This window comes from Lissotriton vulgaris, chromosome 1_1 (genome assembly GCF_964263255.1).
Source record: "Lissotriton vulgaris chromosome 1_1, aLisVul1.2, whole genome shotgun sequence".
Lineage (NCBI taxonomy): Eukaryota > Metazoa > Chordata > Amphibia > Caudata > Salamandridae > Lissotriton > Lissotriton vulgaris.
The window spans coordinates 1,520,175,007-1,520,202,225 of NC_141685.1; the positions used below are offsets into that span (position 1 = coordinate 1,520,175,007).

Sequence of the window (27,219 nt, forward strand, 5' to 3'; positions counted from 1 at the left end):
CAGGCACAATTGCCTATTCATGGTATATATTTACTTTAAATAACTTACGTTTTAAGATTATGATGATTGATCAAGGTGCAACGAACAAATACCTATCTTAATAGTCGTTTTTTAAAAAATAATTAATGTTCGAACCTGTCCATCTAAGCGATGGCACATATCGCTGGCAATTTATAATCAATTAGTAAAGAGCTAGTTTTTTGATTAACTAAATATTGCGAGGTTTCAATTGAAGTGCTAGCTTCTTTTTAAATTAGATTTTTAATTGGGTCCTCATCAGAGGTCAGGCTGTCACAATCATATTTGATATTAGCAATACTATTGAATGCAGTCAGTGAGAGCAGGACCAATTCAAGTCTTGAATGACACTGTGGCGCAGAATATCTTAGGTTTAAGATACTCTGAGGATCCTTTTTAAAACACTATCTCAAGTTTAAGTGCAGTCTGTTGTTTAAAGGCCCACCTTCCTTATTAAATCAAATGAATTAGGTCTGCTTTTGCAACTGTAATAGTTGGGTCGATGACTCCCACCACATTTCTTAAAGAATCGTTCAATTGCAATAAAAACCTTTGTAGATTTACTCAGTAAACATGTTATGTGAAGATTATAATTCAGTTTCTTGCCTAATTGTACTCCATGATAAGCACATTGCATACCTTGCTCAATAATGGTTTTTTCAATGCCCAACTAAACCTTGAGGTAGTACATCGAAAGTACATTTATTTTTCTGTGGTATATCTTAAACATTAACAAAAATTAGCAGTGAGTCAAAAACTACAACAGACATGTATCCAACAGAAAAATGAGAAAAGCTAACACTGTGAGCGAGTTCCCATCAGTCCACCATCGAGACCGCCCTTCATCATCTGGGATCTCTTATTCTGGATAACAAATGGTACCCCAAGAACTACCGGCTACTGGATGTTACATAGCCAGGTAGAAGGGGTCCCCAATATATAAACCCAGATGTGACCAAAGTGTGTCTAAACGTGGGAACCGAATAGCAGTGCTGGAGTGAAAATGTGCAAGTGATAAAGGAGAAGAGAAAGCTCTAAAATTAGGTAGTGAGAGGAAAAAACAACTTTAATATGTACCCTTCCACTCCTAATATAATAAAAAAACAGTGCAAGGTGTAGTATAGAATATTGACTACTCCCTGAGATGATAGGTCGACATGTTTCTGCAGTTACCGGAGCCAGTAGGTCTCCTGCTGCTTCTTCAGGACCTCTTGAGTGCTACTGCTATATTAAAAAGTGAATATATCACCTGATAGATGCGTCTCCCCAACTGTGAGTCCCATTATTCAGCCGGGAAAAAATATGGATACATGAAAGAAAAACAATAATAAGGCACAATCAGTAAAGTAATGAAGTGCAAGCATCACAATGTTGTTCATTAAGGTAACAACGAGTGTGGACAATTTCAATTTATCTGGACTAGGTTCTTATTAGTACTCACCCATTTGCTGGGGAGGAACAGCCCACCTCACCTGGCACCAGCTCAGGTAGTGGGTACACCGCGCTAAAATTAATAAGGAAATGTATTGTTTACTATTAGGTGAAACCACCTCATACTCCATACAGACAGCCGTCCATCACACGCCACCCCTAGTGGCCGGTTCTCACAGACTAATTAATTATAACCACTTAGATGTCTGATTTAATAAGTTCCAAGATGGCTTAAGGTAGTAAATATGGCTGTGACTATAGTTATTTACATACCACACGAAACTGCTATAATATCAGTATCTGATCGACTAGACAAGCATACTGATATAGCCACATACAACCACGAACTTGGTTGTATGTGGCTATATCAGTATGCTAATTATCGAGTTTAGCCTATGACATACCAAATCAGCAACCAGCAATGTTTCGCTTTGATATCTGTCAACGAAAAGACTAGTGTGTACTATCTTAGCAGGTCTAGTCGATCAGATACTGATATTATAGCAGTTTCGTGTGGTATGTAAATAACTATAGTCACAGCCATATTTACTACCTTAAGCCATCTTGGAACTTATTAAATCAGACATCTAAGTGGTTATAATTAATTAGTCTGTGAGAACCGGCCACTAGGGGTGGCGTGTGATGGACGGCTGTCTGTATGGAGTATGAGGTGGTTTCACCTAATAGTAAACAATACCTTTCCTTATTAATTTTAGCGCGGTGTACCCACTACCTGAGCTGGTGCCAGGTGAGGTGGGCTGTTCCTCCCCAGCAAATGGGTGAGTACTAATAAGAACCTAGTCCAGATAAATTGAAATTGTCCACACTCGTTGTTACCTTAATGAACAACATTGTGATGCTTGCACTTCATTACTTTACTGATTGTGCCTTATTATTGTTTTTCTTTCATGTATCCATATTTTTTCCCGGCTGAATAATGGGACTCACAGTTGGGGAGACGCATCTATCAGGTGATATATTCACTTTTTAATATAGCAGTAGCACTCAAGAGGTCCTGAAGAAGCAGCAGGAGACCTACTGGCTCCGGTGACTGCAGAAACATGTCGACCTATCATCTCAGGGAGTAGTCAATATTCTATACTACACCTTGCACTGTTTTTTTATTATATTAGGAGTGGAAGGGTACATATTAAAGTTGTTTTTTCCTCTCACTACCTAATTTTAGAGCTTTCTCTTCTCCTTTATCACTTGCACATTTTCACTCCAGCACTGCTATTCAGTTCCCACGTTTAGACACACTTTGGTCACATCTGGGTTTATATATTGGGGACCCCTTCTACCTGGCTATGTAACATCCAGTAGCCGGTAGTTCTTGGGGTACCATTTGTTATCCAGAATAAGAGATCTCAGATGATGAAGGGCGGTCTCGATGGTGGACTGATGGGAACTCGCTCACAGTGTTAGCTTTTCTCATTTTTCTGTTGGATACATGTCTGTTGTAGTTTTTGACTCACTGCTAATTTTTGTTGGTGTTACTAGTAGTTAGGGGGTTTAGCAGTTGGGTCACTAAAATATTCCCCTAGGACCTTCCTTTGTGTGTTAATATCTTAAACATTTCCATATTATTAAAACATTTTAGCAAATGTAAATGTTGTCGTAAACTAATTTGTGTGGAAGCTAGAATTACCCAGTCATCAGCATATGCTAGATGACTGGCGTGTATACTTGCAAATTTGGAGGCATTGATGTGCTTATATTACAATGTATCCAACAAAATATGAAGTGAAAACAAAAGATATGCAGGGTCAAACCCCTGTTCTAAACTGTTGCCTTTTGAATATTTGGTGGTAGTTTGCTACTGTCTGAGAGTTTCACCTCAACCCAGGCATCTGTGTAAAGTTCTGCTGATAAGAAGAGAGCAGGTTCGATTCCCCCTGACAGTAAATTCACCCATAGCTTATTACTGTCCACTCTATCGGAAGCAGTGGAAAAATGTTTGTAACACACGAGCAGCCTCCTGTCTTTTACTATTAGAGCCTTATTAGAATAAGTGAATATCACCAATATACTGTGGAAGGTTGAGCTATTGCCTCTGAAGCCCGTTTAGTGACATTTTAATGTGTTACTGTCCACGGCACACTTGGCCAAAAACAGTTAAAAGAGATTTGGAAAATAGTTTCCCATCAGTATCGAGTAGGGGAATTGGGCGCCAGCTCCTGAGCGTCGATGTTGGTTGGCCCTATGCATAATTCGTGTCACCCATAGAACCTATGTACATAAACCATCTGTTTCCCCGAGAAGATGCGGATATAACTCATCTCTTACTAATATCCTGTAAGCACAGCAGGCATAATTCACTGCGCCTCAGTCAGAAACATAGTTTATGCAAAATGACTGCATTTTTCTTTACAGAGTAATTAATACCCTTTCATCAGCTGATGTTCCCTCCATCTTTTTGAAGATATGATTGTGGAACAGCATTAAAACATTAGAAGGGAGATAATTCAAATGATTTTTAGTAGTACAGTGCCAGTTGGAATGCACACGTCCTGTGCCTACATTTATTTCAAAGGGAATGTCAAACAAAGAGATGCCAATCACTACTTTATGCCAAACGGAAAGGTGAGAAAAAAGAAAACACTTGAATGACCGTGTCGCAATCTGTGTGCCAAGAAGTAAGTGAAGAAGGACATTCCTGGTGTGGCTTGGCACTGGCAGAGGAGTCGAGAGGTCTCTTCTGGTATAAATGAGGGTGACCTCCAGGAAGGGTTTCATCAGCACTCGACCGGGGCCTGCAGCTGAAGTCTGACAGAGAAGCCTCTCGCAGCCATGAAGTCCTCAGCCGTGTTCCTGCTGGTGGCCCTCGGCGTCGCTGTCGGTGAGTACACCTGCTTGGTCTCCGAGGAGCTCCAGCAATAGAGTGTATCATAGTGTGTTTATAACATCTTTGTGCTCCTGCATATTTATGTACTTTGACATCTCGCCGCGTTTTGTAAGACAGGACATCTGAATGTAAGCATGTGTATAGAAGGATCCTAGCTAGGAAACAGGAGTGTGGAGCACTGGGCGAGGGCCTAGGGGTAGGATTCAAGTCCTATTGTGTGGGGTAATTGTGTAGCTTGAAGAGAGGGGGTTCAGCTTCTTTCTGACGCACATACTTAGTCTGTGCCCAATTACTGTACCTGTTGCATAACTGTATTACTCAAATAACCATACACATTCCACATTCTTGTGTGGGGCCATCTCCGGGCATCTTAGTGGCAGTGAAATACTGTGTAGGGAGACAAATCCAAGGGAGGTACTCTCAAGAAAGAGTGTCCAAGGCAGCATATGCCAGAGGATGACCTTCAAGAGTGAGTGACTGAGCTGCTAAATGCTCAGCAACATGGGACTGTGTGCTAAGACTGTCTCATATGATAACAGATGTTTTTTAGACATTGAGTGAGTTTACAACCCTTAGATATGATTAAAAAGTTTTTAATCCATAAACTGGTACAACTGGTACCTCACTACAAGGTTCGAAATGTAACTCGCATAGGGGATACCCTAATTTAACCTCACTTGCCAGTTTTTGTCACCTTGACTCTAGAAAAACCATGAATATATCCATTGTATGCATGGATTTTTCTGAAGGATGTCTGTACATATATGATCTTTGAAGCCATGGTCTGTGTGCAGATGTAGCAAGTCAAGTTAGCTTCCTGCCACAGATAAGACTTCTTCGGACAGAGAATAAGAACAACAAAGTTGTAGGTTAATGTTCTAATGGCATCCACCCCATTCACATGGCTCAGCGCAAGCATCACATTTCAGTCTAGCAGTTGAAATGGTTAATAAAATCACTTAGATTTACAGTTGCACACCACATCTATATGTTGGAAAAACACAGAAAGTTCTCTTTTGCTTTCCCACTGCTATTAGCGGGAGTTGCCTTCAGTAGAACTCTCAACACATCCATCCAGTTTGAAAGGCTCTTGAGAAAGATCTACCCGGTTTAAAAATGTGCATTTCTGTCATGCCTCTAAGAGTGCGTGCATTCCTCTCCCATGCTGACTCGTGGACTGGTCCATTACCCAATGTTTTGCATCACAAGTGCCTTACGAGGCAATCCAATGAGTGGTGAGTGGTCTTTGGAAGCAAACCATGGTCTGTTAACTGCCCACACAACAGGGTCACAGCACTCTACGGATGTACTCACACATGGGTACTGGTGAGCGCTGTTCGATCAATGTTTTTATGGTAGCACATTTTTCTGGTGAAAACACTGCTTGTTTGGTAACCACATATATCAAAATATGTTCTTTAATCAGAGTGCATGTTTATTTTTCTTCAGCTTCCGCCGCACCTGGCCTCCCTCTTTCTAAGTGTCTCAATGCGCTTCTGGTAAGTTCATCTTTAAGGGGGGAGAAAGCCGGAAACTATTGAATGGTTTTCTTCCCTGTAGGCCAAACACCCATTCTTATTAAGGCATGTCGTGTACTCTACGGTCCTGATGGTGGTGGACTAGGGTGGGGTATTTCCACCAGATTATATCAATCAACATAAGAGTGACAGCATAACTAGAGAAAAAAAGGAAAAGGAAAAAGACCAAAGAGGTTCAAGGCGTAATATAGTTACTACCACCAGAACAGATTCCCAATTAGTGTGGAGGTAAGCTACACGTGCTCAGTGTAAAGTAAAAGGACCCTCAGGCCCCAACTAAAAGTTGGTAGCCAGTTGTCTTCATTGGGTCCTAGTAGTAGAAAAGAGATCAGAGTTGGTGATGAAGGTGAATTAAAAGGAGTGTGGACTACTCCTCAAACTGAAACCTTCTTTTTAATGAGAGGGTAGTTCTAACTCCGTTAAAACCAGTGAAAAAATGCAGACTAATAAGTGGTTGTGTTAGTTTGAACCATAAAGTCCTAATAATAAATTGAAATGCAGCAACGTTGCTTCGGGCTGCTGATGTGGACACCTTAGGTCTAACGGCGGGCAGTCGCCCAGAGACAAACAGACTGGGCGTGAAGAAATCCCCCTGCCACAAGCCCATGGGGCGCTTTCACTACTAATTATTTATTTTTCAGTCTTTCACAATTTGGAGAGGCCACAGGAGAAAATACCTGCATGAACTTTTACAGATAAGGTTGTAATAGTTTTCCTTCCTACACTATACGTTTGATTGCCTTAGTGTGCACCAACCATGGAGTGCAAATTCTTTCTCCGGTCCTGACGAATGCTAAGCTGATTTTTGGCGAATTAGCTAGAAACATGTTGACCATTTCTCTTTATTAATAGAACTTTATGGTTCAAACTAACACAACCACTTATTAGTCCGCATTTTTTTCACTGGTTTTAACAGAGTTAGAACTACCCTCTCATTAAAAAGAAGGTTTCAGTTTGAGGAGTAGTCCACACTCCTTTTAATTCACCTTCATCACCAACTCTGATCTCTTTTCTACTACTAGGACCCAATGAAGACAACTGGCTACCAACTTTTAGTTGGGGCCTGAGGGTCCTTTTACTTTACACTGAGCACGTGTAGCTTACCTCCACACTAATTGGAAATCTGTTCTGGTGGTAGTAACTATATTACGCCTTGAACCTCTTTGGTCTTTTTCATTTTCCTTTTTTTCTCTAGTTATGCTGTCACTCTTATGTTGATTGATATATATTACTTTTAAGGAGTACAGGAGTGGCTTTTTGACCCTTTCTCTCTTGTTGATTGTATTAATTATTAGTATTTCCACCAGAGTCAGTAAATTACTTCTATTCCATGTTTTCACCCTAGAAATGAAACATGACATGAATGTCTGTTTTTTACCACACCAAACGCAATACATGTTTGCTGTGTACCAGATCTTTTAACCTTATAAATTCCATCAGCAGTGGGAACTGATAACTATTGCATACGTTGGAATACCATTACCTGTACTAATTCTGATTTGTGGAATTTAACCAACACTCATGGCTAGGGCTTCTGCCTTAAAATTCCAGTCCGGCCCCTACAGTGGAATATCACATCGCACAAGTTTATCGTTTTATTACATTCATGACCAGAGCACCATGTATTGTCTTTTTAAGTTCTCAATATTGCTAGCACAGCATTAACAAACATGGCTCACTGTCTTTCTTTCTCTCACAGGACAAAGACCTTGGAGAACTTCTGAAAAGCGTGCAAGCTCTCGTCTGCTCATATGACACCTGCCAGGTACTGCCAAATTATTAGTCGAGCTCTGAGCATTGCGTTGGTTCTAGCTTAGGATGACGTGATAGTGTCAGCCAGATCTCTCTGGTCTTTGTTCAATTCTCACCTCAAGGAATGTGAAAGTTGTTTCACCGTCCGCTCCCGGAGTTTCCCTCAGTATCCAGTAAGGGATGTGTCCCTCAGAACCTGTGAGAGATGTTTGTCTCCTCTCTCTCATTTCCCGGGTCCATCTCCCCCTGGCCACCACATTCCATGAACACCACATACGGGTGCAGTGAGGGCTTCCAAGTGTCCCATCAGTGGCGCTTTCCTGTGCGTCTCTGTGCACACCTGTGTCAGCAGGTATCAATGACCCACCGGGCTCTCTCAAGGGGCTGGAGCAGTGAATCTCTGCTGCCTCATTGAGCGCATGCGCAGTCTCATACAAGACTCCTGCATGAGCACCGGGCTCGCTTTGACAGTATTTCACCATTAGCCGTTGCCGTAACACCTCATGCAAGCATCATTTCCTCTGCGACATTCTCCAGTTCCTGCCCTCAAGGATTTCATTATTCAAAAAGATCAAACCTTTATGACTGAAGCTAACACCTTCTTAGTAAAAAGAAATACCATTCTTTACTTCCAAAGACTGTTTTTTGTTGTTATACACGTATTGTCTTCTCTGTACCCTATTTATTTGTACCTACAGTTCCATTTAGTTTTTTACCATGATTCTTTTTTATCTTATCTCAGGAAAATAAGGGAACAAACAATGAATGCAGTTTGGAGGAATGGGAAGATCTGGCTCGGAAAGCAAAAGAAGTGCTGGTAAGTGTGTCCTACCTTGCTTGTCTTCTATGTTTGTCTTCAGCCTGTCCCTTTCCAAGAATCCGAAAATCTCAATGGCGTCCTTGAATGTGCCCCTACCATGTCCGTGGGTTTGCACAATGGTGTACAATGACACTGTTAAATGTTTGCAAATACAGGTTTGGACTTTTTATGGTTAATATTGGTATTATAACATGTGGGTAATTTTTCAAACTGTTTTTCTGAACAAATCTTAGTGCTAAACTAGCCTGTAGAAAGCTGTCTCACGTTGTGGTGAGGCAGAGGTCTATACTGGGGTACCACCATGCACACTGCTATCAGAGGCTGGTGCCTGAGTGTCCCCCAGTTGTTACTTGGATTAAATAAAGACTCAATGGAGAATCTGGCGGACAGAGTCCTAGAGTTACGCTCAGCTATCAGTGTATTCTGAGCTCTGTACACTATACACATTCTTGTTGATCTGTAATATATGAAGTAAAAAACAAAGGACCTAACAGGGAATCCTCGTAGCCTTTAGCATCTCTAATTATTTAAATTGTCTTGTGTATACTATACTTATATTGTAAGTTTCTCCTTTACCTTTTAGGAAAGAGCTGGCTGCGTAGTTGATGAAATTCTGCTTGGTGGGAAAAAAACGGTGGTAAGCAGTAGCAGTTTTTCCCTCTCTTGCTCTCGGTAAATGTGTGATGCAGAAACTTAAGTGTGGGTCCCCAAAAATGTGTGCCGTCACGTGGAATGGGTGGAAAGACTGACTGTCCAATGGTGAGCTGTGTCTACTGTGGAAAAACTCTGCCCCCTTCAGAGCTGTGGTGCTGGAACAATTTTCAGAGTGGGAGTGCTGTCATCAGGGTTACAGCATTGAAATCATAGGGATTGTGAAAAATCCAAGGGGCAGATTTACAAGCAAAAGTGACGCAAGGGCCTTGTAAATCTGCCCCCAAGTGTCTTACAAAGAACAAGTGTAGTATATGAGGCCACGACCATTCAGTAGGAGAGTGGGAAGGGTGTGGTACACAGCTGATACTAAACCATAGTGTTGGAGCGCACTGTCAGTTACCAACAGCACATTTTCCATGAAAATGGCCTCTAAACCTTCACGGATTTGCAGTTTTACTGATAAAATTATATAGTGTGCAAATCATAATGTGTGTAAATTGGGTTTCAGAAAATATTTATCCTTTGCACATCACCAAGTAAAGTGTCTCGATTTCTTTTAATGCTATTAAAATCTTCCTCGTTCCCTTCATCTTAAGTTCATTCACTAATTTGCCGAGTGACCTTAAAATAAATATTAATCTTAACTTTAGTAACAAAACTGCTGTCTTGGTTTTAGCATTATTTCTAATCTAATTCTTATTATTTTCCTGCTTATTAAACGCAGTATCATTATTCATAATATTGAATTAGCCATACTCTTTTTTAGGGTATTGTCATTATTTAAGTTTAATCTTATTGTTCTGTTTATGTGCAAATGGTGACAATGTTCTTGTGTTTCTTGTTTTTTAAATTCAAACTGGAAATTTTAATTCGAAATAGCTTAATTTATTTTTCAATATGACTAAGTCATTGACAAATACATGTGTATAAGGGCGGTTGGAAGCTGCTTCGGTGCTATGCGACATCTACAAGCCGGATGGTCCAGTTTGCCTCACTCTACCTTTTCTGTTTCAGTGAGCAGAGTCCAGAGGCCAGAGCTGTTATACCAGCTCGTCCTCATTCCACCACATGCTAACATTACCAAGGGCGACTAATTAAATAATCCATAGGTTTGGCTCCACTTTAGGAGAAGGGCAGATTTACAGCAGGTGACGCGAGTTCCACCATTTTGTGATGGACATCCAGTGTCAGAATTTGATGGAACAAAAGTGAACTCTCAACTGATCAGGCCCTTAGTTGTATTTTTCAGCAATGCCTTTCACTGTCTTGAGTACCCACTGTCCACTTCTATGTCTGCTCTTATCAGTCTTAGTATGAGCGCTCACATTTGCTAGTGCAACTTAAAATACAATATTTAGAGGCATATTCTCAAGCGCCTATCGGCACAGGAACGTCACTTTTTCTGACGTTGCCGTGGCGATAGGGGCTGCGCCTTTTTCTCAAGGCAGCTTTAACCCACTTAAGGTGGCTTTGAGCCATGTTAAGTGGCTTAACACAGTCTTGAGAATAAGGCCCCTTTCACGCTAAATTTAGCGTGAATGGAGCGTGCTGTGGTTGTTGCGGTGGGCGTTCCACTGCAACATCCACAGTGATCGATGCTGCCACCCATTATCAAGGGCGGCGATAATAGGTGGCAGCAACAAACTTAAGACCAGAAGAATCCTGGTCTTAAGTTGGTGAAACAAGGAAAAATGCTTTACTTCTCCTTGTTTTTGCTTTTTCCATGTGTGCTGCCTAGTGCAGCACATTTGGAAAAAGCAAAATGCCATGCTTTTTGTTCATGTACAGGAAGGTGTCCCTTCCTGTACATGAACAAACCTTTTCAAAGCAGCACACATGAAACTAGGGTGGCAGAGTGGGCTAAAGAACGGTGATGGATTAAACCCAGATCTGTTGACTGGGTGTGAGTGTTTGATTGGTTCAGATGCTCTGTCCATCACCACACCCTTGTGTACCACTTTGTTTGCCATAAGTTGGCAGGGTATGCTCAGACGTGAGTCCCTTGCTCACTTTGCCACTGGATTCAAGCAAGCCTGGCTGAAGACGGCTGTAATAACAGAAACCGGTCCTAGGAAGCTTGTTTCCGGTCCAGGGAAGGCATGGCTTGGCAGTTTAGGCTGGACTGTTCCCATGAGGCACAGGGTCAGACTGATTTGCATATGGCCTTGTCTGAACAGGGGTGGCAGAGTGGGCTAAAGAACGGTGATGGATTAAATCCAGATCTGTTGACTGGGTATGTGTGTTTGATTGGTTCAAATGCTCCCTCCATCACCACCCCCTTTTGTACCACCTATTATGAAGGTTGGCGATAATAGGTGGCAGCAACGAACTTAAGACCAGAAGAATCCTGGTCTTAAGTTGGTGAAACAAGGAGAAATGCTTTACTTCTTGTTTTTGCTTTTTCCATGTGTGCTGCCTAGTGCAGCACACATGTGGAAACGCCATGCTGCACCACATTCTTGAGAATAGGATGCAGCCTAGTGTTTTAGAAGTTGCGGTGAGAGGCGTTAAGCCAAGAAGGCTAACGCCTCTCCCCTCCACTTCCTTGAGAATATCCCCCTAAGATGCTTATGACAAGGTCTCCAGTTAAGAAGCCTTGGTATTAGGGACTTTCTACATTAAGTGCGTCTGTGACATTCAATTTTGGCTGAAGCACACACTATGAGTGCAGCCATTGCCTTTCAGTTTGATTTAAAATCGCACTGTGACTGGCTCGGGTATGATGAGTGTGGGGGACCGTGGAGAGGGCCAGGGTGGCAGACCGCAGGTGTCTGGTGGGCTGGTGGAAGGTCCGGTGGTTGTTCAGGTATTCTGGGCTCGTGTAGGTGTGTGTGAGCACCTTGAGGTGGCATCTCTTCTTGACAGGGAGCCAGTGCAGGTCACCGTTATGGTGTATGCATCCACTTCATGCCATGGCGTCACACCCCATATGGTGTTATGCTGTCCTCATACCTTGACATCCCACAGTGTGCAGCAGGGAAGCAGAGAGAATGGTGGCAGATCCATACATTGCCTCTGCATGAGCCACTGCCCTGTGTCCAACAGGCCCCAGGTTAGATACATCAATTGTTCTACGTGGTAAGTCGGCAAATATTTCTGTAAGATGTTTAACCCATGCCATGTGCAAGAGAAACATAAACACTTTAATACTATGGTTTTCCCTTTGCAACAGAGAACAGATGAATGAACATGATTTCTTAAAAATATTAATGGGTGAGAACTGCACATCATATAGGATCGTATATCCTCAACTAAGCAACAGATATAGGTGCAAGTAAAGTATTAGTTAATATTTCCATGCGGTTTTGTGTAGGTACTTGTTATGTAAAAGCTCTCTTTTTCTAATATATTATAAATTCCCTTCCAGGAAGAAATAACTGGGCAAGTTGGAGAACTGGTTAAACAACTGCAGGGTCCTGTCAGAGACCTCCTGGTAAGATCAGCTGTTTACAAATAATGACTGCTTTGGAATGTATTTTCTCCTAATCAACACATGAGACTATATATTGCATCTTATTGTCAACCAGTAAGACAAGGACAGTACCACGAGTAAGTCTGGAACCCGTGAGGCTTTTATGCGGCTCAATGGACATTCTCCATGAAGTGGCAGCAACCTATAACGACTTAATAGCATTCTTTTGATTGGATCGTTATCAATGCCCCCTCCCCGCTTCACATGATCAGCATCAATATTAAAAAAGTGACATACTGCAGTTTTGTGAGTGTAAACCAAAGTGCTTCCTACAGAGCATTATGATCTCTGTGCTAGAGAGCTGTCAGGGACCCAGCCCAACCAGCATCTGCTACAGGAGGACAGCAGTGCCTGTCAGGCTAGTGGTGGCAGCCAGGGAGCCTGCACGGAAATTAAATCACCCAGTGCCCCTGCTTCACAAGAAGAAAACACTTTAGGTTCAAAAGGTGAATTCTTTCAGGCACAATGTAGATTCTTGAAGAATCTTCAGCCGAGGTTTAAAAAAAAACATCTGCACATTAGTATTTTACAGTATCTGCTGTGAATATTATGTATAAATATATGTATGTGTGTTGTATTTATATAGCACAAACCATATGTTTGTGGCACACTTATAGCTCATCTCAATAAAAATCTGATGTCCAGTGCCTAATATTACAGTGATTTAAAAGGTCAAATGATAGTTTAAAGCGTAGTAAAACCAACACTGGTCCTTGCACAGAGCTTCTCCTGTGAGTAGAAGTGTTTTATTCCAGGCTTCGGTGTGGCACACACTTCCATTTCCAGCAGTAACACACAGATAAACACGGTTTGGGAAGTCAGGCCTCTGTTCGTGCTCTGGCAACAAATGAAGGGGACGTGAACTGAAGCAGACAGCAATCTCTTCTAAAGTTTCAAGACGGAGAACACCCTGGTATAGGCCTAGTTTGGCTTCTAGAGTCCCAGGTTCAAACGCAGGAACTCTTTCCAGATAATGAACTCTTCTGAGACAGTAATGAAGCAGTAATAAGAACTTATACATAATGATGCCTAGAATATTCGGCTGAGTGCACATCTGTAATGCACACATTGTGCAGCACAAATGTTCCCCTGGACCGCAGAAGACGCAGGTTCCACAATGACAAGTGTTGCAGGACGGCAGAGTGGGCAGCACAAGGGCTGCATAGCACTTCCTGCATAAGTCTCAAACGTGCCCCTGCTGCGAGACGTTCTTGGGAGAAGACGGTGTTTACCTGTATTAGTCTATTTAAAATGTAACGTTCATTTCTTTAACAAATGGCTTGGTTTATCATAGGTTACTCCAACACTAACGCAGTGCAAGTGTATTATTACTGGGCATGGCAGTATCAAGGTAAGAAGGATTCATGCGTGAGTCAGAGCTGCCTTAGGCCCTTCAAGGGATTCATGCGTGACACAGGTCTGCCTTAGGCCGTCCAAGAAATCATGCGTGATACAGGTCTGCCTTAGGCTCTTCAAGGAATCATGCGTGACACAGGTCTGCCTTAGGCCCTTCAAGGAATCATGCATGAGTCAGATCTTCCTTAGGCCCTTCAAGGATTCATGCGTGACACAGATCTGCCTTAGGCCCTTCAAGGAATCATGCGTGACACAGGTCTGCCTTAGTCCCTTACAAGGAATCATGCGTGACACAGGTCTGCCTTAGGCCCTTCAAGGAATCATGCATGACACAGGTCTGCCTTAGGCCCTACAAGGAATCATGCGTGACACAGGTCTTCCTTAGGCTCTTTAAGGAATCATGCGTGAGCCAGATCTGCCTTAGGCCCTTCCCTATGTCTGCTGCTGTCAGGCTCAGGAGTGGGTCCTGTCTTGTTGTGAGTCTTGGATATGTTCACACTCCTGGGAGGTATAGTGGCACTTACCTTTCTGCGCATGTGTTCTAGATGCGTATTGGAAATTCACAAATAGTCAGTTGCAAAAGCAATAGCAAGAAAGAAAATGAGGATTATATTTATAACATTCTTGTTAAAGGCTTTGAAATGAAAGGTGTATTAAAATGTCTTTTATCTGTGAGTCAGTAATATTTCTTACCAAGCTAAAATGGCAAAGATAAAGTACACTTTTTTTTATTTTAGTTTGGTAATCTACTTCTATTACGAAAAGTCACATATGCTGAAATTAACTATTGTAAATTCTAACCGCGTGTGACATTTGTCCGCTGCTTGTTAGTTTTTTCCTTGCAGTTTATTATAAAAGTATCATTCACTAATTTCTCAATTGTCTTTTAGATGAAGCTTGGTCTTGAAGAGCCGGCGTTTAAATTAGTGTGCGGTCTTCTGGTAAGGGATTCGTTTTTATGTAGCACAAGCATGCTTCCTGGTATTTCAGAACATTTTGTATGGTGTGTTATGTTATTCAGATTTAAATAGCGCACGATTACCCAAACGTGTCCTTGTGCTGTCCTGGCGCTGTCTTGGCACTGGCGGTGTCCTGGCGCTGGCGCTGTTCTGGCTTGTTCAACCTCTTTCCAAGAGATGAGTCCCACTATTTCTCTCCTTTGAGCATGTGGCTTCAGAGTTGTGTTCTAGTAGCCTGTAACACAACAGCTTGCACTTAAACTACATTTTGAATCTTAAATTATGTTCATTGCTTGCCAATAAATCTAAAATAGCAAAGCAGCAGTGCACAAATTCCAGTGGAAACCGTGCATGATGCACCAAACGCAAAATAGTTTTAGTACCTGTAGGCATCATGCACAGTTTTGCTCCACAATAGACAGTTACATGTGCACTGTGTGCAAATTGTACATTCCAGACCTCAGAATAATGTATAGTGCTCTGATATCATGTTTTTCCCTTGATGATGTGCAAACTAACATGGTGGAGTGTTCTGCATGCAATTCATGCCAGATTTTACCTGGCACTCATTGTGCTGGCAAACACTAACAGTGTGTGTTAGACCTGACAGCCTTAGAGTGGTCTTCCCCCAACTTTTTGCTTACCTCCTCCATTTTTCTGATTTCGTTTTTGCTGGCTTTAGGACTAAATGCACTTTACCTCTGCTCACCTGTGCTAATGTGCTTGTGCTCTCTCCCCTAAACATGGCATTATGTGCTTACCCCAATAGACATATTTAATTTACTTATAAGTCCCTAGTAAAGTGCACTACATGTGCCCATGACCTCTAAATTAAATGGTACTAGTGGGCCTGCAGCACTCCTTGTGACGCCCACTTAAATACCCCTCTAACCATTGCTCAGGCCTGCCATTGCAGAGCCTGTCTGTGCAGTTTACACTGCCATTGTGATCTGACCAGGCCTAAACCTTCCCTTTTTACACATATAAGTCACCCCTAAGGTAGGCCCTGGACAATCCAGAGGTCATGGTGCAATGTATTTAAAGCGTAGGGCATTCTCCTTTAAGTCTTACATGCTCTGGTAGTGTAAAACTCCAAAATCCGTTTTTCACTACTGCAAGGCATATCTCTCCGATAGGATAACATTGGGTTTACCCTATTACATTTTTTGAGTGTAATTAATAATTGTGAATAGATAGACTATTCAAGTTTGGTGTCTCTGGAGTCACAATTTAAAATCAGAATTCCTGGTGAAGTCAGATTTTAAATTGCATGTCTGAAAATACCACTTTTAGAAAGTTGGCATTTTCTCACTTGAGCCATTCTGTGCCTCCTGCCCCTTTCTCTGAATCCATGTTTAGGGTGGGTGACAGCTGGGCGTTGTGCATTCCCTCTAGACAGCCACATGTAAAGGGAGCCTAGGTGTGACTTGATGGGCCATCACATTCTGATGGGCCATCCTGGGCTGGATTCGAGGGAGGAGCTGGGCACAGCCTCACACTTACACCTGAATAGGCTGTGTCCTGTCCCCACATAAAGGACTGCTCAATCCCCTGTAGTGAATCTGGAGCAAGGGTAGGAAGGGAGGACCTCTGTGAACTTCAAATCTATGTCTTTGAAGTCTCCCCCACTTTAAAGACACTGCATTACTGTTTTAAATGTTGCACAAATACTGTACACATTGTCTCCTAAGCTACCAGAGGTTGATCATAGGATTATTTAGGGTGTGCTTGTGACTTACCCTGACTAATATTGTGGCTACAGCTTGGACAGCTGTAACCACAATATTAACTAATAACGTTGACCATTAGAGTGATGTTATTATCCTGATTAGGGCTTGAATGGGAGTTGTATCCAAAATGGGATTTTCATGGGAGGGGAACGAGCCCCCTCTCTTCAATCTCTAATGGCTCATTTCGTTGCTGCACCACTGCTTCATTGAATTGACTTTGTGTGGGTCACACTCATCTGCAGCAAAGTAGCATTTGAATTAACCTTGGTCACTCCACTGATCACAATAATTAGTGTCTGCCATCTCTGAAATGTAGAAGTGAGTGTGTGTAGCAATAACTTTGAGCAGATGCATTAGAATGTAGATGATACTGTAGTAGTCATAACTTGTTATCAAGCTCACTGCTACCATTCTACGTGTAGGCTGTAGGTGTTTAAAAATAAGGGCTTTAGGGGCATACGTATCAAGCCGTTTTCCCGTTCACAAACGGGACGATTCTCAGAATTGGCCCGTTTGCGAACGGGAAAAGGACTTTTGAGATGTATCATCCGAAAAGGAAATCACAAAATTTGCGATTCTCTATTTTGCGATTGTGTTTAAGGAATCGCAAATTGCGATTCCTTAAATGCAATGCAGGAAGTACAGAAAAATTGAGATTTGGCCCTAAGGAATCGAAAATTACCACCAACTTCAATTTGGTGGCCATTTGCGATTTCTTTGAAAAATGCACTTTTGTGCATTTTTCAAAGTGCCATGTGGCGTACATACATTAGGGAATGTATGTTTGCGACATGTGCTCACATACATATTTCAGGGGTGCAACAGGGTGTCCTTTTGACACCCTGGCACCCTTTAAATTGCTTTCTCAATTTGCGATTCTCTAATTATGAATCGCAAATTGAGAATGTCTTCCCATTCATTCGTATGGGTCTCCTAGCCCATAGGAATGAATGGGAAGGTATTCCTTAAATGTGATTCACAATTTGCTAATTGCAATTAAGGAATGCCAAGGAATAGCAAAATATTTGTGAATTTTTTATCACATCTCGTTTTGCGATTCTCATAGCGATTCTCTAAAAATCGCTATTTGAGAATTGCAATACCGTTATTTGATACCTATGCCCCTTATTACTTAAAATAATTGATAATTCTAGCCCCGTCAGACATCGAACACCAAGCATGCACGTCAACCAGAAAAGTGATGACTCAATAAAATGTTCAGACAGACCATCCTCTCTCAAATCATATTTAATAGCAAATGTCAAAAATCCATGCATTTCAAAGCTCTTGGAAACACAAATAATGTATACCATGATTGCTCCATTAGAGAAGAAAAAAACAGTAAGAGGTGGCAGTAGGTCAAAACACCTTTCACATTGTCTCAGTACAATTTTTACTGTTAAACGTTGTCTCGATTTAAAAAAACACACACAAAAAAACTCCTCATTGATAATTTGAAGATTATACTAGCTTCTCTGTCAGATCTGTCATGGTGTTCATGGCATAGCACATAGAAAATAGTATTAGTTCAACAATTGTCAACTTGAAGTCTTAGGTTCCTTCATTGTATTTTAATCCTTATATAGCATTTATGATTTTACATCTCATTGTTCTATAATAGCACAGAAATACTGTACATTTGAAATGTTTTTAAATTAATTTTATGACAATTGAACATTTTATCCTATGTGCGTGTACAAGTTTTTTTTCTTAATGTCGTTTTTTGCAATGATTTTTATGAATCATGCAATAAAGATAATTACTTACTTACATTGTCTCAGTATCACTGACAATCCTCTGCTTTGTGTTTTTTAAAGAATGAATTTAAAAAGCCTCCTGGTCGTTGTTCTCTGACCATTTAGAGACCGTTGTTTAGTGTTGACCTCTCTTAGAGATGTATGAAGGTTTTCTAAAAAGGGAAATTGCCATTTTGACAATTTATGGAAGCAGCCATGCTACTTTCTGCCACAGTGCAGTCCTGTAATAATGACCAACAACAACACATTTGTTGCTACAGCTTTATGATGTGATTTACTTCCTTAGGGTGGACATTAGCACCAAACTACTTATTCTTATGAACTGTAGTTGTGCTCACTTCTTGTTTGCTTGTTATTACAGTGGTACACTGGGAAGTAGTACAGTAGTGAGTTTTTCCTTTTCTTTATCGCTCCTCATGCATGAAAAAGCATTTGCTGACAGTTTGGAATAGCATTACCGGTGCTACAGATCATATTGAGGGAAAAATGGAAAAACAGGTCTGGAGATTTACTCCTTCACCGGAATGCACTTTTCCACTTTTTCCCTGATTCACAAACATTCCAAGAAATACACCAAGCACAGGTTTTCAGGTGCACTTCAGAGAATGCAATGTAACTTTTTTAAAAGACTCCTATTCCCTCTTTGTAGAGGTCTCCATAATGGAGACGTCTGCAATGGTTTAATATGGTCCTCTGTGCTAATGCACCATTGATGCGAGTTTCCTAAAATGAATGCAACCCTGACGCTTTTTGGTATTTACAAATCCACACTAGTGATGATTTACATGATCTTTTTATGAAGAATGAATGCAACACATTTCACTACCTTGTGTTACTTTGTGTCAGGGAGGTATTCTATAGACATTCCAGTGTATCCACCTTTGGATTTTGCCACAAACTCATATTCACAAAGAGATGTAGACATGAGCTGGCGTCAAAATGGTGCTTATACCTGATGCTGGCTTTACAAGCAGAAATATCTTTATTTCTCTATGTTATTTGTCCTTAACCTGTGTACTCCATTCTGCAGGACACATACGAAGTGAAAAATATTTATTTATTTATTTTATAGTTTTATAGAGCGCGAACCAGACACCTGAGGGTATCAGAGCGCTTCACAGGCTTGAGGGCGAGAAATACAAATCGTGAGGATGGGAGGGATCACATTGGGAGAGCAAAGGAAAATAGCCTCAAAGAATAGTTTTTTTGTGTAGGAAGTAACAAGTACAAATACTACCGGACCACAAAGCAGTTACCGTTGCACTATGGCGCATTGGTGCCTGAATTGTCCATATGCAGCATAAAGTGCCTCAGCACGTGGGGAGAGCAGAAATGCACCATTTCTTTGAAGATTTGGCAAAGTACTGCTCTCTACAGGTAACGCAATGCAGCACACCAAATTTGCTTGCTGCATTGCTCTACTTCTCTGGTTTTCTCGATGGGGAAAACATATTTCCATAAGGAGAAGCACTTCCCCAAGACCAACGCCAAATGTAGTGTTGACCTGTTCTGCTTCTAATCCTAGAAGTGGGGCTATGCCAGCCCTGTGATGAAGTAAATCTTTGACCATTTAAGTGATGGAAATTTGTCGGACTTCCAAGTCAAAAAACGCATTGTAATGCCCTTTCCCTTCTATTGAGTAGGAATTACGAGTACAGATAATTTATGCTTGCCAAGCATCGATTTATACATTTTTTTTTTTTAATTTACATTGACATCTAAATTTACGTATGAATAAATGTCTCCAATATTTGTTTTGGTATTGTTGATTTTGCTCTTTTTTCTGTTTGTAAAAGATTTACACTAAAGTCACAGCTTTGTTTTCTTCCCCTAGGGTGATGCTCTGGTGCAAGTAGCGGTAAGTTCAAACCAACTTTTGTCGGTATCACCCAATGTAAGGTCAGAGACTAAACACGGCTATTTAATAGTGTCATTTCTTTATTTCGGAAGTGAGCAGAGCGAATTACCTTTCGCTCTTAGACCATTATTAGGTGTGTTATGCAAAGCAGAGGGATGCCGTCCTGTCTCGCAGAGATTCATGGTTGTTTGAAAAACATTCATCATTTTAGTGTTAAGTTCAGTGTGACTGCCACACATCCCAAGGGCAGTCTTATGGCTGCTTCTGGGGTCGGTTTATGTCTTTAACAATGGGTTTTTAAGAGCGCCACGGTCTTGACGTGCCCTCACCACCATGCTATGACACTGGTGAAGTAAGACTTTATCATTACTACCTTTAGTAAAATGATCGATGCTGTTTCTGTCCTCGTCACCTTTCTCTGCCCTTGAGGGCAGGTGATGCCGTGAGAAGGAGCCATATGAAATCACATGGTACATGGCCAGGATATGGAAATGCACATGTGGCAATGTTTTGCAGCCAACCCAAGTCATGCTTGGCTTTGCAATAATTCTAGCATGTTCTCTTGAACATGCACACATGGCATGCACATGCAGTTCAAAGTTGAGCTCAGCTGCCCCTTATTCTGTGAAATAATGGGGTTTTGTGAATCCTTGTGTAAGAGGAAGACATGCCCCCAAATGACAAAAAGTGCGACGGGCCTTATACACACGAGGCACAGACTTTGTAATATTGACTCTGCCATACCATGTCTGTGGTGCCTTTAGCCAGTGGACATATGGTGGGTAATTATGTCATATGCCAGGTCAGTGGTTGGCAAAGGTGGCCAGTGACTCATGCCTTTGGGAAAAGGTCTGTGCCACAAGAAACGTCATGGGAAAGGTTAGTTAATTCAAAAAATGAAAGTGCCTTCCCGTGGTTCATAGATTCAAACTGTCATTAGATGCCACCACTACATCTCCGCTCTAGGTCAGTGTAATAGAACAGCGGAGACAAGGTCCGTTTTGAGGGAAGGTTGAGCAAGTGGCAGGAAGAGGTTAAGGACCGTGCCAGGAAATGTCAAAGTTGTTTATCAGCCTGAGACTGTGCTGTATGCCCCACACTTGTCCCTGACACTTGCCTCACTGCACTGGCAGAGGGAACCTTAAGGTAAAGTTCGACGAGGTCACCCGATTAGTTTATAAATACACAGAGCTCAAGTAAGTCGAAACAATGGCCCTGGATTCATTTCCAGTGCTGTTACATGAGAGGTTTCTGGGAAAATCCAACCATTCTGGAAAAAGCAAATAGCTTTATATATTCTACCAGGATTACATTGTAAACATATTCCACTGGTATTACACTCTGATAACAATTTGAAAGAGGATGTGAAATAGTGTAAAAGTGGAGTCTTTGCAAGAAAGATTATTAGAACTTGTTCTGTTGAGCCATCATTTTAGTGAATTCAATTTGTAATCACAGCCCTTCTTTGCCTAATACGCCTAAACCTCTTGACTTTGTATTCCAACTTGTTATAATAGCATGGAAGTGTGTCTGTTTGTCTATACAAAAACTGTTCAGATCCAAACTATCAGTGTTGTAAGGGATTTCTGTTCATATGAATACACATTCATGGCATTTAAGGCGATCCGCCCACACTATGCGCAGACCTGCAAAGGGTCATCTGGGGGGTGTTGTGTTTATCAATAACTTGTGATTCAAATTAAGAATGAGGAATTCCTCCAGCATCCAGCTTTCAGGCAACAATTACAATATCAAGATAACTTGTGGTTAATGTTCCTACTAGAGAGAGAGATCAGAGTTTTGTCTAGTGGCAATTTTGACTCATCATTCAGTAGCACAGAGGGTTAATATGTCTGCTGCCAGGAACAGATCTGTATTTTACGTGTAGCGGAGTGGTATAGTTAAGCCAGACTTTACCAGCGCTTTAAAACAAATAAAATGTATGTGAAAGAGGGGCTATGGAGTGATGAGTGTCACTTTTACTGGGAGGTAGTGATAGTGAGGGAATCCGAAGAGGAGGTCATGGAAGCCCAAAAAGATGGCAGCACCAGGCGCCACCAGCACTGAAGTCGGCCCTGTACACACTTAAATGTGGTACAAAAGGGGGTGGTGATGGACGGAGCATCTGAACCAATCAAACACTCACACCCAGTCAACAGATCTGGGTTTAATCCATCACCGTTCTTTAGCCCACTCTGCCACCCCAGTTCAGACATGGCCATATGCAAATCAGTCTGACTCTGTGCCTCATGGGAACAGTCCAGCCCGAACTGCCGAGCCATGCCGTCCCTGGATCGGAAACAAGCTTCACGAGGACTGGTTTCTGGCATTTCAGCCATCTTCAGCCCGGCTTGCTTGAATCCAGTGGCAAAGTGAGCAAGGGACTCACGTCTAAGAATACAGTGCCAACTTATGGCGAACAAAGCGGTACAAAAGGGGGTGGTGATGGACGGAGCATCTGAACCAATCAAACACTCACACCCAGTCAACAGATCTGGGTTGAATCCATCAATGTTCTTTAGCCCACTCTGCCGCCCCAGTTCAGACATGGCCATGTGCAAATCAGTCTGACCCTGTGCCTTTCCGGTCCAGGGAAGGCATGACTTGGCGGTTCGGGCTGGACTGTTCCCATGAGGCACAGGGTCAGACTGATTTGCATATGGCCATGTCTGAACTGGGGTGGCAGAGTGGGCTAAAGAACGGTGACGAATTAAACCCAGATCTGTTGACTGGGTGTGAGTGTTTGATTGGTTCAGATGCCCCGTCCATCACCACCCCCTTTTGTACCGCTGTACACACTTAAAGTCATACGATAGACAGAGCTGTCCCAGGTGCTGGTGGTGTCTGGAGAACAGGCTGTGGTAGGTAGGGTACAGTTCTTGTACTTCAATAAGTGAACTCTCAGGAAAAATCAGCTCTGTGGAAGAATTCCATGCTACTTCTGACCAGAGCATTGCAGCATCGTTCAGTTGTGAGCGCACTGCCATTCTTATAGGATTCTTCACTAAGCTACATCTATATTTACACCTTTTTAAACAACAGAACCATGTTCATAACGGTTGAGACTAAATCTGGGAGTGTTTTTCAGCGAGGGCATCCCTTTTCGCCTATTCAGCAGTTACTGTATGTAATGTCCTAATGATTACAGAGTTACTGACATCAAATAGGACAGCTATGAATGACAATATATTTTTAATCCTAAACAAGGTTAGCAATGTGCCTATGATGGACTATAATAGTTTGGCATTCTTACATTTTGGTGGTATCTCAATTTGTTTTAATTACACATTTTTCTTTGAAATATTCATTCCCTATTTTTCTTTACCAGGGTGCCCTTAACAACTTGCCTGGCCTTTTAGGAGGACTTACTGGCGGCGGTGGTGGTTTACTTGGAAAATAAGGTAAATAGATATTTCATATCTAAGCTTCACGACAGATCGCGAATACATTCGAAACAATATATTTTTGTCTACAAAGAAACCTGTTATAGTGAACACAGCATTGACACAGCAGGAGGTGATTCTGGCTCACAGGCCAAATGGATATTAAACATTTACTCTACTACTGTAAACGTTCTATCTTGCAATTTTTTTCAGGATTTCGAAATTTTAAATGCAGGCATATATATCAGGAATTGCTGTGAATGTATATGAAAGTGACGCCTCCCTTCCATTTTAGATTGCAATCCCTGACTCTGGCTTTACTTTCACTGTGTGACAGTGGGCGAAATTCATCATTCAACATTGACGTCTTTTATACTAGTGAATAGTCTATCACTTGAACTCGGTCAGATAACCTCTTTATAACATGCCACCGGCATCCTTGGACTTTGTGTAATAGGCTTCCAAGGGGATTTAGCAACCAATGTGTTGCATCAGAATTGTTCTATAAAACGTATTGCCTAGAACTGAACGGTCATAGTGAAGATCCCTCTTCATATCTTGGGCCTCTAATGTGCAGCCCTTTCTAAAGAGAAGTGGGCACTGGAGTTACCAACACGAGGCTGCCATATTTAACAGTGCTTCACATCGATATGAACATTCTGCTGCGGCACAATACAGTGCTGCACATACCTTGAGATAGCACTAGTTGGCCTCACTGCTCTTTCATGCTGTGCTTGTTGACTCCAACCTTTGGGTAGTTACACTCAATCAACACACCAGGCTGATGATGGTTCATATTGCACTCAAGTTCTATCACCCTGTCAAAGATGGGTCGCATAGTCAAGTGTTGCAGCGTCAAGTTGCTTGCTTCAAAGGTTCAGCTCAACTAAGGATGGATGCCATAGGTCCATCACTGGGAGGCTATTATTGAACTGCACCACCAGGGGTCTGGGAGAGGGTAATGTAGACAGACATATCTTGCCTCCTCTCGAACTCCCCACTTGGACAGAGCCACAAAATGTAGAACGAATCCCGGGGGGCCAATTTCTAACTCCCTTGATTGGCAGCTTCACTAAACTGAGTTCCATAGTGGGAAGACGAAATATATGCTATACATTAGTTCTGCAAGGCAGAGAATGGTAATAGAAGAGTCTAAAAATTCTCGATGAAGTGCTAAATGCAGAAGATAATGCATCAGTGACAATATTAGCTCTAGGTCGAGGAAAAGTTATAGTTTAATTCTCCTCTGGATTTAGCACTTCTCACAGAATCTGTAGATGTTTTAATTGCCACTCAGCTCTAAATCAGGCCCTACTTATATCGGGCCAAGGCTAATTTATAGTAATTAGTTGTTGTCTGACCAGGCATTTAATAGCCGGCGGAAGATCCTCCATTGGAGCGGAGGAGTGCTCCCCCCCCCGACTGACAGTGCAGCAGGCATAAAAACTAAAATGGTAATGAAGAGATTTCATTACCTTTTTATTTTTCAGTTCAGCCGAGTCAAAGTGCAGTGCTGGGCTGGGCCATTGCAGCTGATTGGCAGAAGGAAGCAGTGGTAGTTGCTATTCCAGTTTAAAATGCGCTTCACTTTGTCCGACTGTCTTGCGACAGCCAGACTGACCTTCGCATTTTAAACTTCTCTAACCTGAGGTGTCTTGGACAACTGGCTGGAGAACAGGCACAGGCACCCAATGCCTCAGGGAGCTTTGAGGCAGGCGCCACAGCCAATCGTGGTGCTTCTTTAATGCTGGGCAATATTAGCAGCAGCATGAGAGCAGCATCAGGATTGGAGCCGCTCCACATCTAGTAACACGTTCTCGTTCCCTCTTGAGTCTTGGCTGCTAATTAGCCAAGCCATAGGCGTGGCTGTTAATGACCTCAAATGTCGCTCTGAGGTTGTGAAGGGAGTGGGAGCAAACGGTCTCTGGCCCCAGAGCAGAAAAATACACAGGTTTGAGTAATTGATTGTATGTGCACTGTAAGTGGGTCCAACATTTGCACCACCATTTTAGAAAGCAAGCGTCCACTACTGAAAATGTTGTGAATTGTTGGCTAGCTTAAACTTTCCAAGACAAGTTCTGAATAGATAAGTGATACTATATGTGATTCAACCAATCACCAGGCATAGTCTCTGATATGGCCGATTTAGGAAAATCAGAAGGCACTCTGAGGGTGCAAATCTGTGGATATCTATGTGCAAACACATGGGCCAATGTCATCTGGTTATAATAATAATATGAAACCTTTCCTTACCTTTTTCAAATAAGCAAAACATGATTTATTACATCAGACAATAAAGGCTAACCACAAATAAATGGCAATAGGCAAAATCAGTACGAAATCAACAGGTTCTCTTAACAGGTTTTTGGAATTAAAATGTAACTAAAACTAAAATTCCACAGAAAGTAAATGGTTGTATGAGTGAGTTTGGATGAGAAACGTATTCAAAAGCTGAAATAACTGTTAGTGGAACAATTGTAAAAAGTGTATGAGGTGAGGTAATCAATCAATCAGAGCATTTGTAAAGTGCGCTACTCACCCATGAGGGTCTCAAGGCGCTGGGGGGACTGCTACTAGGTAACAGCTAGTAAATATGACACTGGACAGGAATGTAAAAGAGGGTTGGTTATAATAAGCTTCCACTGAAAGAAATGACAAGAATAAATAGAAGAATGAGGGCTGCTACACAAGCTAATTAGAAGAGTAGGGAAATTAGGATTCAAGCACATAGGTTGAAAGTGAGGCTACTGTTGAGGTTACCTTAGCAATTGTTTTTAAAACAAATATTAAAACAATGTATAGGTTAGAGCTAAATGTTTTTTTTTAAAGTGAAGGTAGCTGTAGTAAAATATATATTTTGCAGGAACACTTGGGTCATATTTTTATTCCATTTGTAATGTTCTCAGTCATACTGTGAAATATCAATGAAGCTTATCCCTAATGCTCATTAACTGTATCGCAGAGTCCAATTTCAATTTACTAGCACGATTCGTTCGCACGCCATGTTGGTAAACAACAGGAAATTGAGACCATTGAAATTTATTTCTCTTCTATAAAGGTGTTCGAACGTTCATTTGAGTGATATTTAATTTTGGAACATTTTCTAAGTTTGATCAAAGTTGCTGCTCAAAAGGATTTTTGTTCAAAATCAACACTGTATATGTTTCCAGAGCATTCACATTAATTTCTTCAAAAATGCGCTTCATACACAAACCATTCAACCCTCCACAGCTCGGTGCTGAAGAAGGCTACAGCTTTACAGTCTGAGATGATCAGTGTTGACATACACTATCAGAATTTATATTATACCTTTGTGCAAAATAACAAGATACAGTGAGCTAGATCATTGCTTAACAGTTCTCTTCATGCCATGTTGTTCAGGTTTTTTCCTCAGAGATATCTTTATAATTATTCGCTTTTTATCTCTCTTTTAGGGGATCACTGGATCTGATCTAGGTTCCTGCAGAATGATTCTACACACATGCTAATTTCTGGTTCCTCTAAACTCCTATCTTTTCATCTGTTAAAATGCAATTGATCATCTAAGATGTCAACTCACCCGGAATTTTGGCAAATCTCCTCTTATACTCTTGTTTCCATTCTATGATTGATTCCAATAAAACAACCAAAAATTGCATAATCTTTA

General features: G+C 41.6%; 1 protein-coding gene across 1 annotated transcript; it reads left to right on the forward strand.

Moving 5' to 3' along the window:
- The first annotated feature begins 4,140 nt into the window (after nucleotides 1–4,140).
- On the forward strand, nucleotides 4,141–27,219 carry LOC147750757 (ranaspumin-like). The gene is made up of 10 exons (XM_086917985.1): nucleotides 4,141–4,288; nucleotides 5,744–5,793; nucleotides 7,532–7,597; nucleotides 8,327–8,401; nucleotides 8,988–9,041; nucleotides 12,426–12,491; nucleotides 14,777–14,827; nucleotides 20,167–20,190; nucleotides 23,519–23,591; nucleotides 27,008–27,219. The coding sequence occupies exons 1-9, from the start codon at nucleotides 4,240–4,242 to the stop codon at nucleotides 23,588–23,590; spliced, it is 507 nt and encodes a 168-aa protein (XP_086774111.1). The 5' UTR covers nucleotides 4,141–4,239; the 3' UTR covers nucleotide 23,591; nucleotides 27,008–27,219.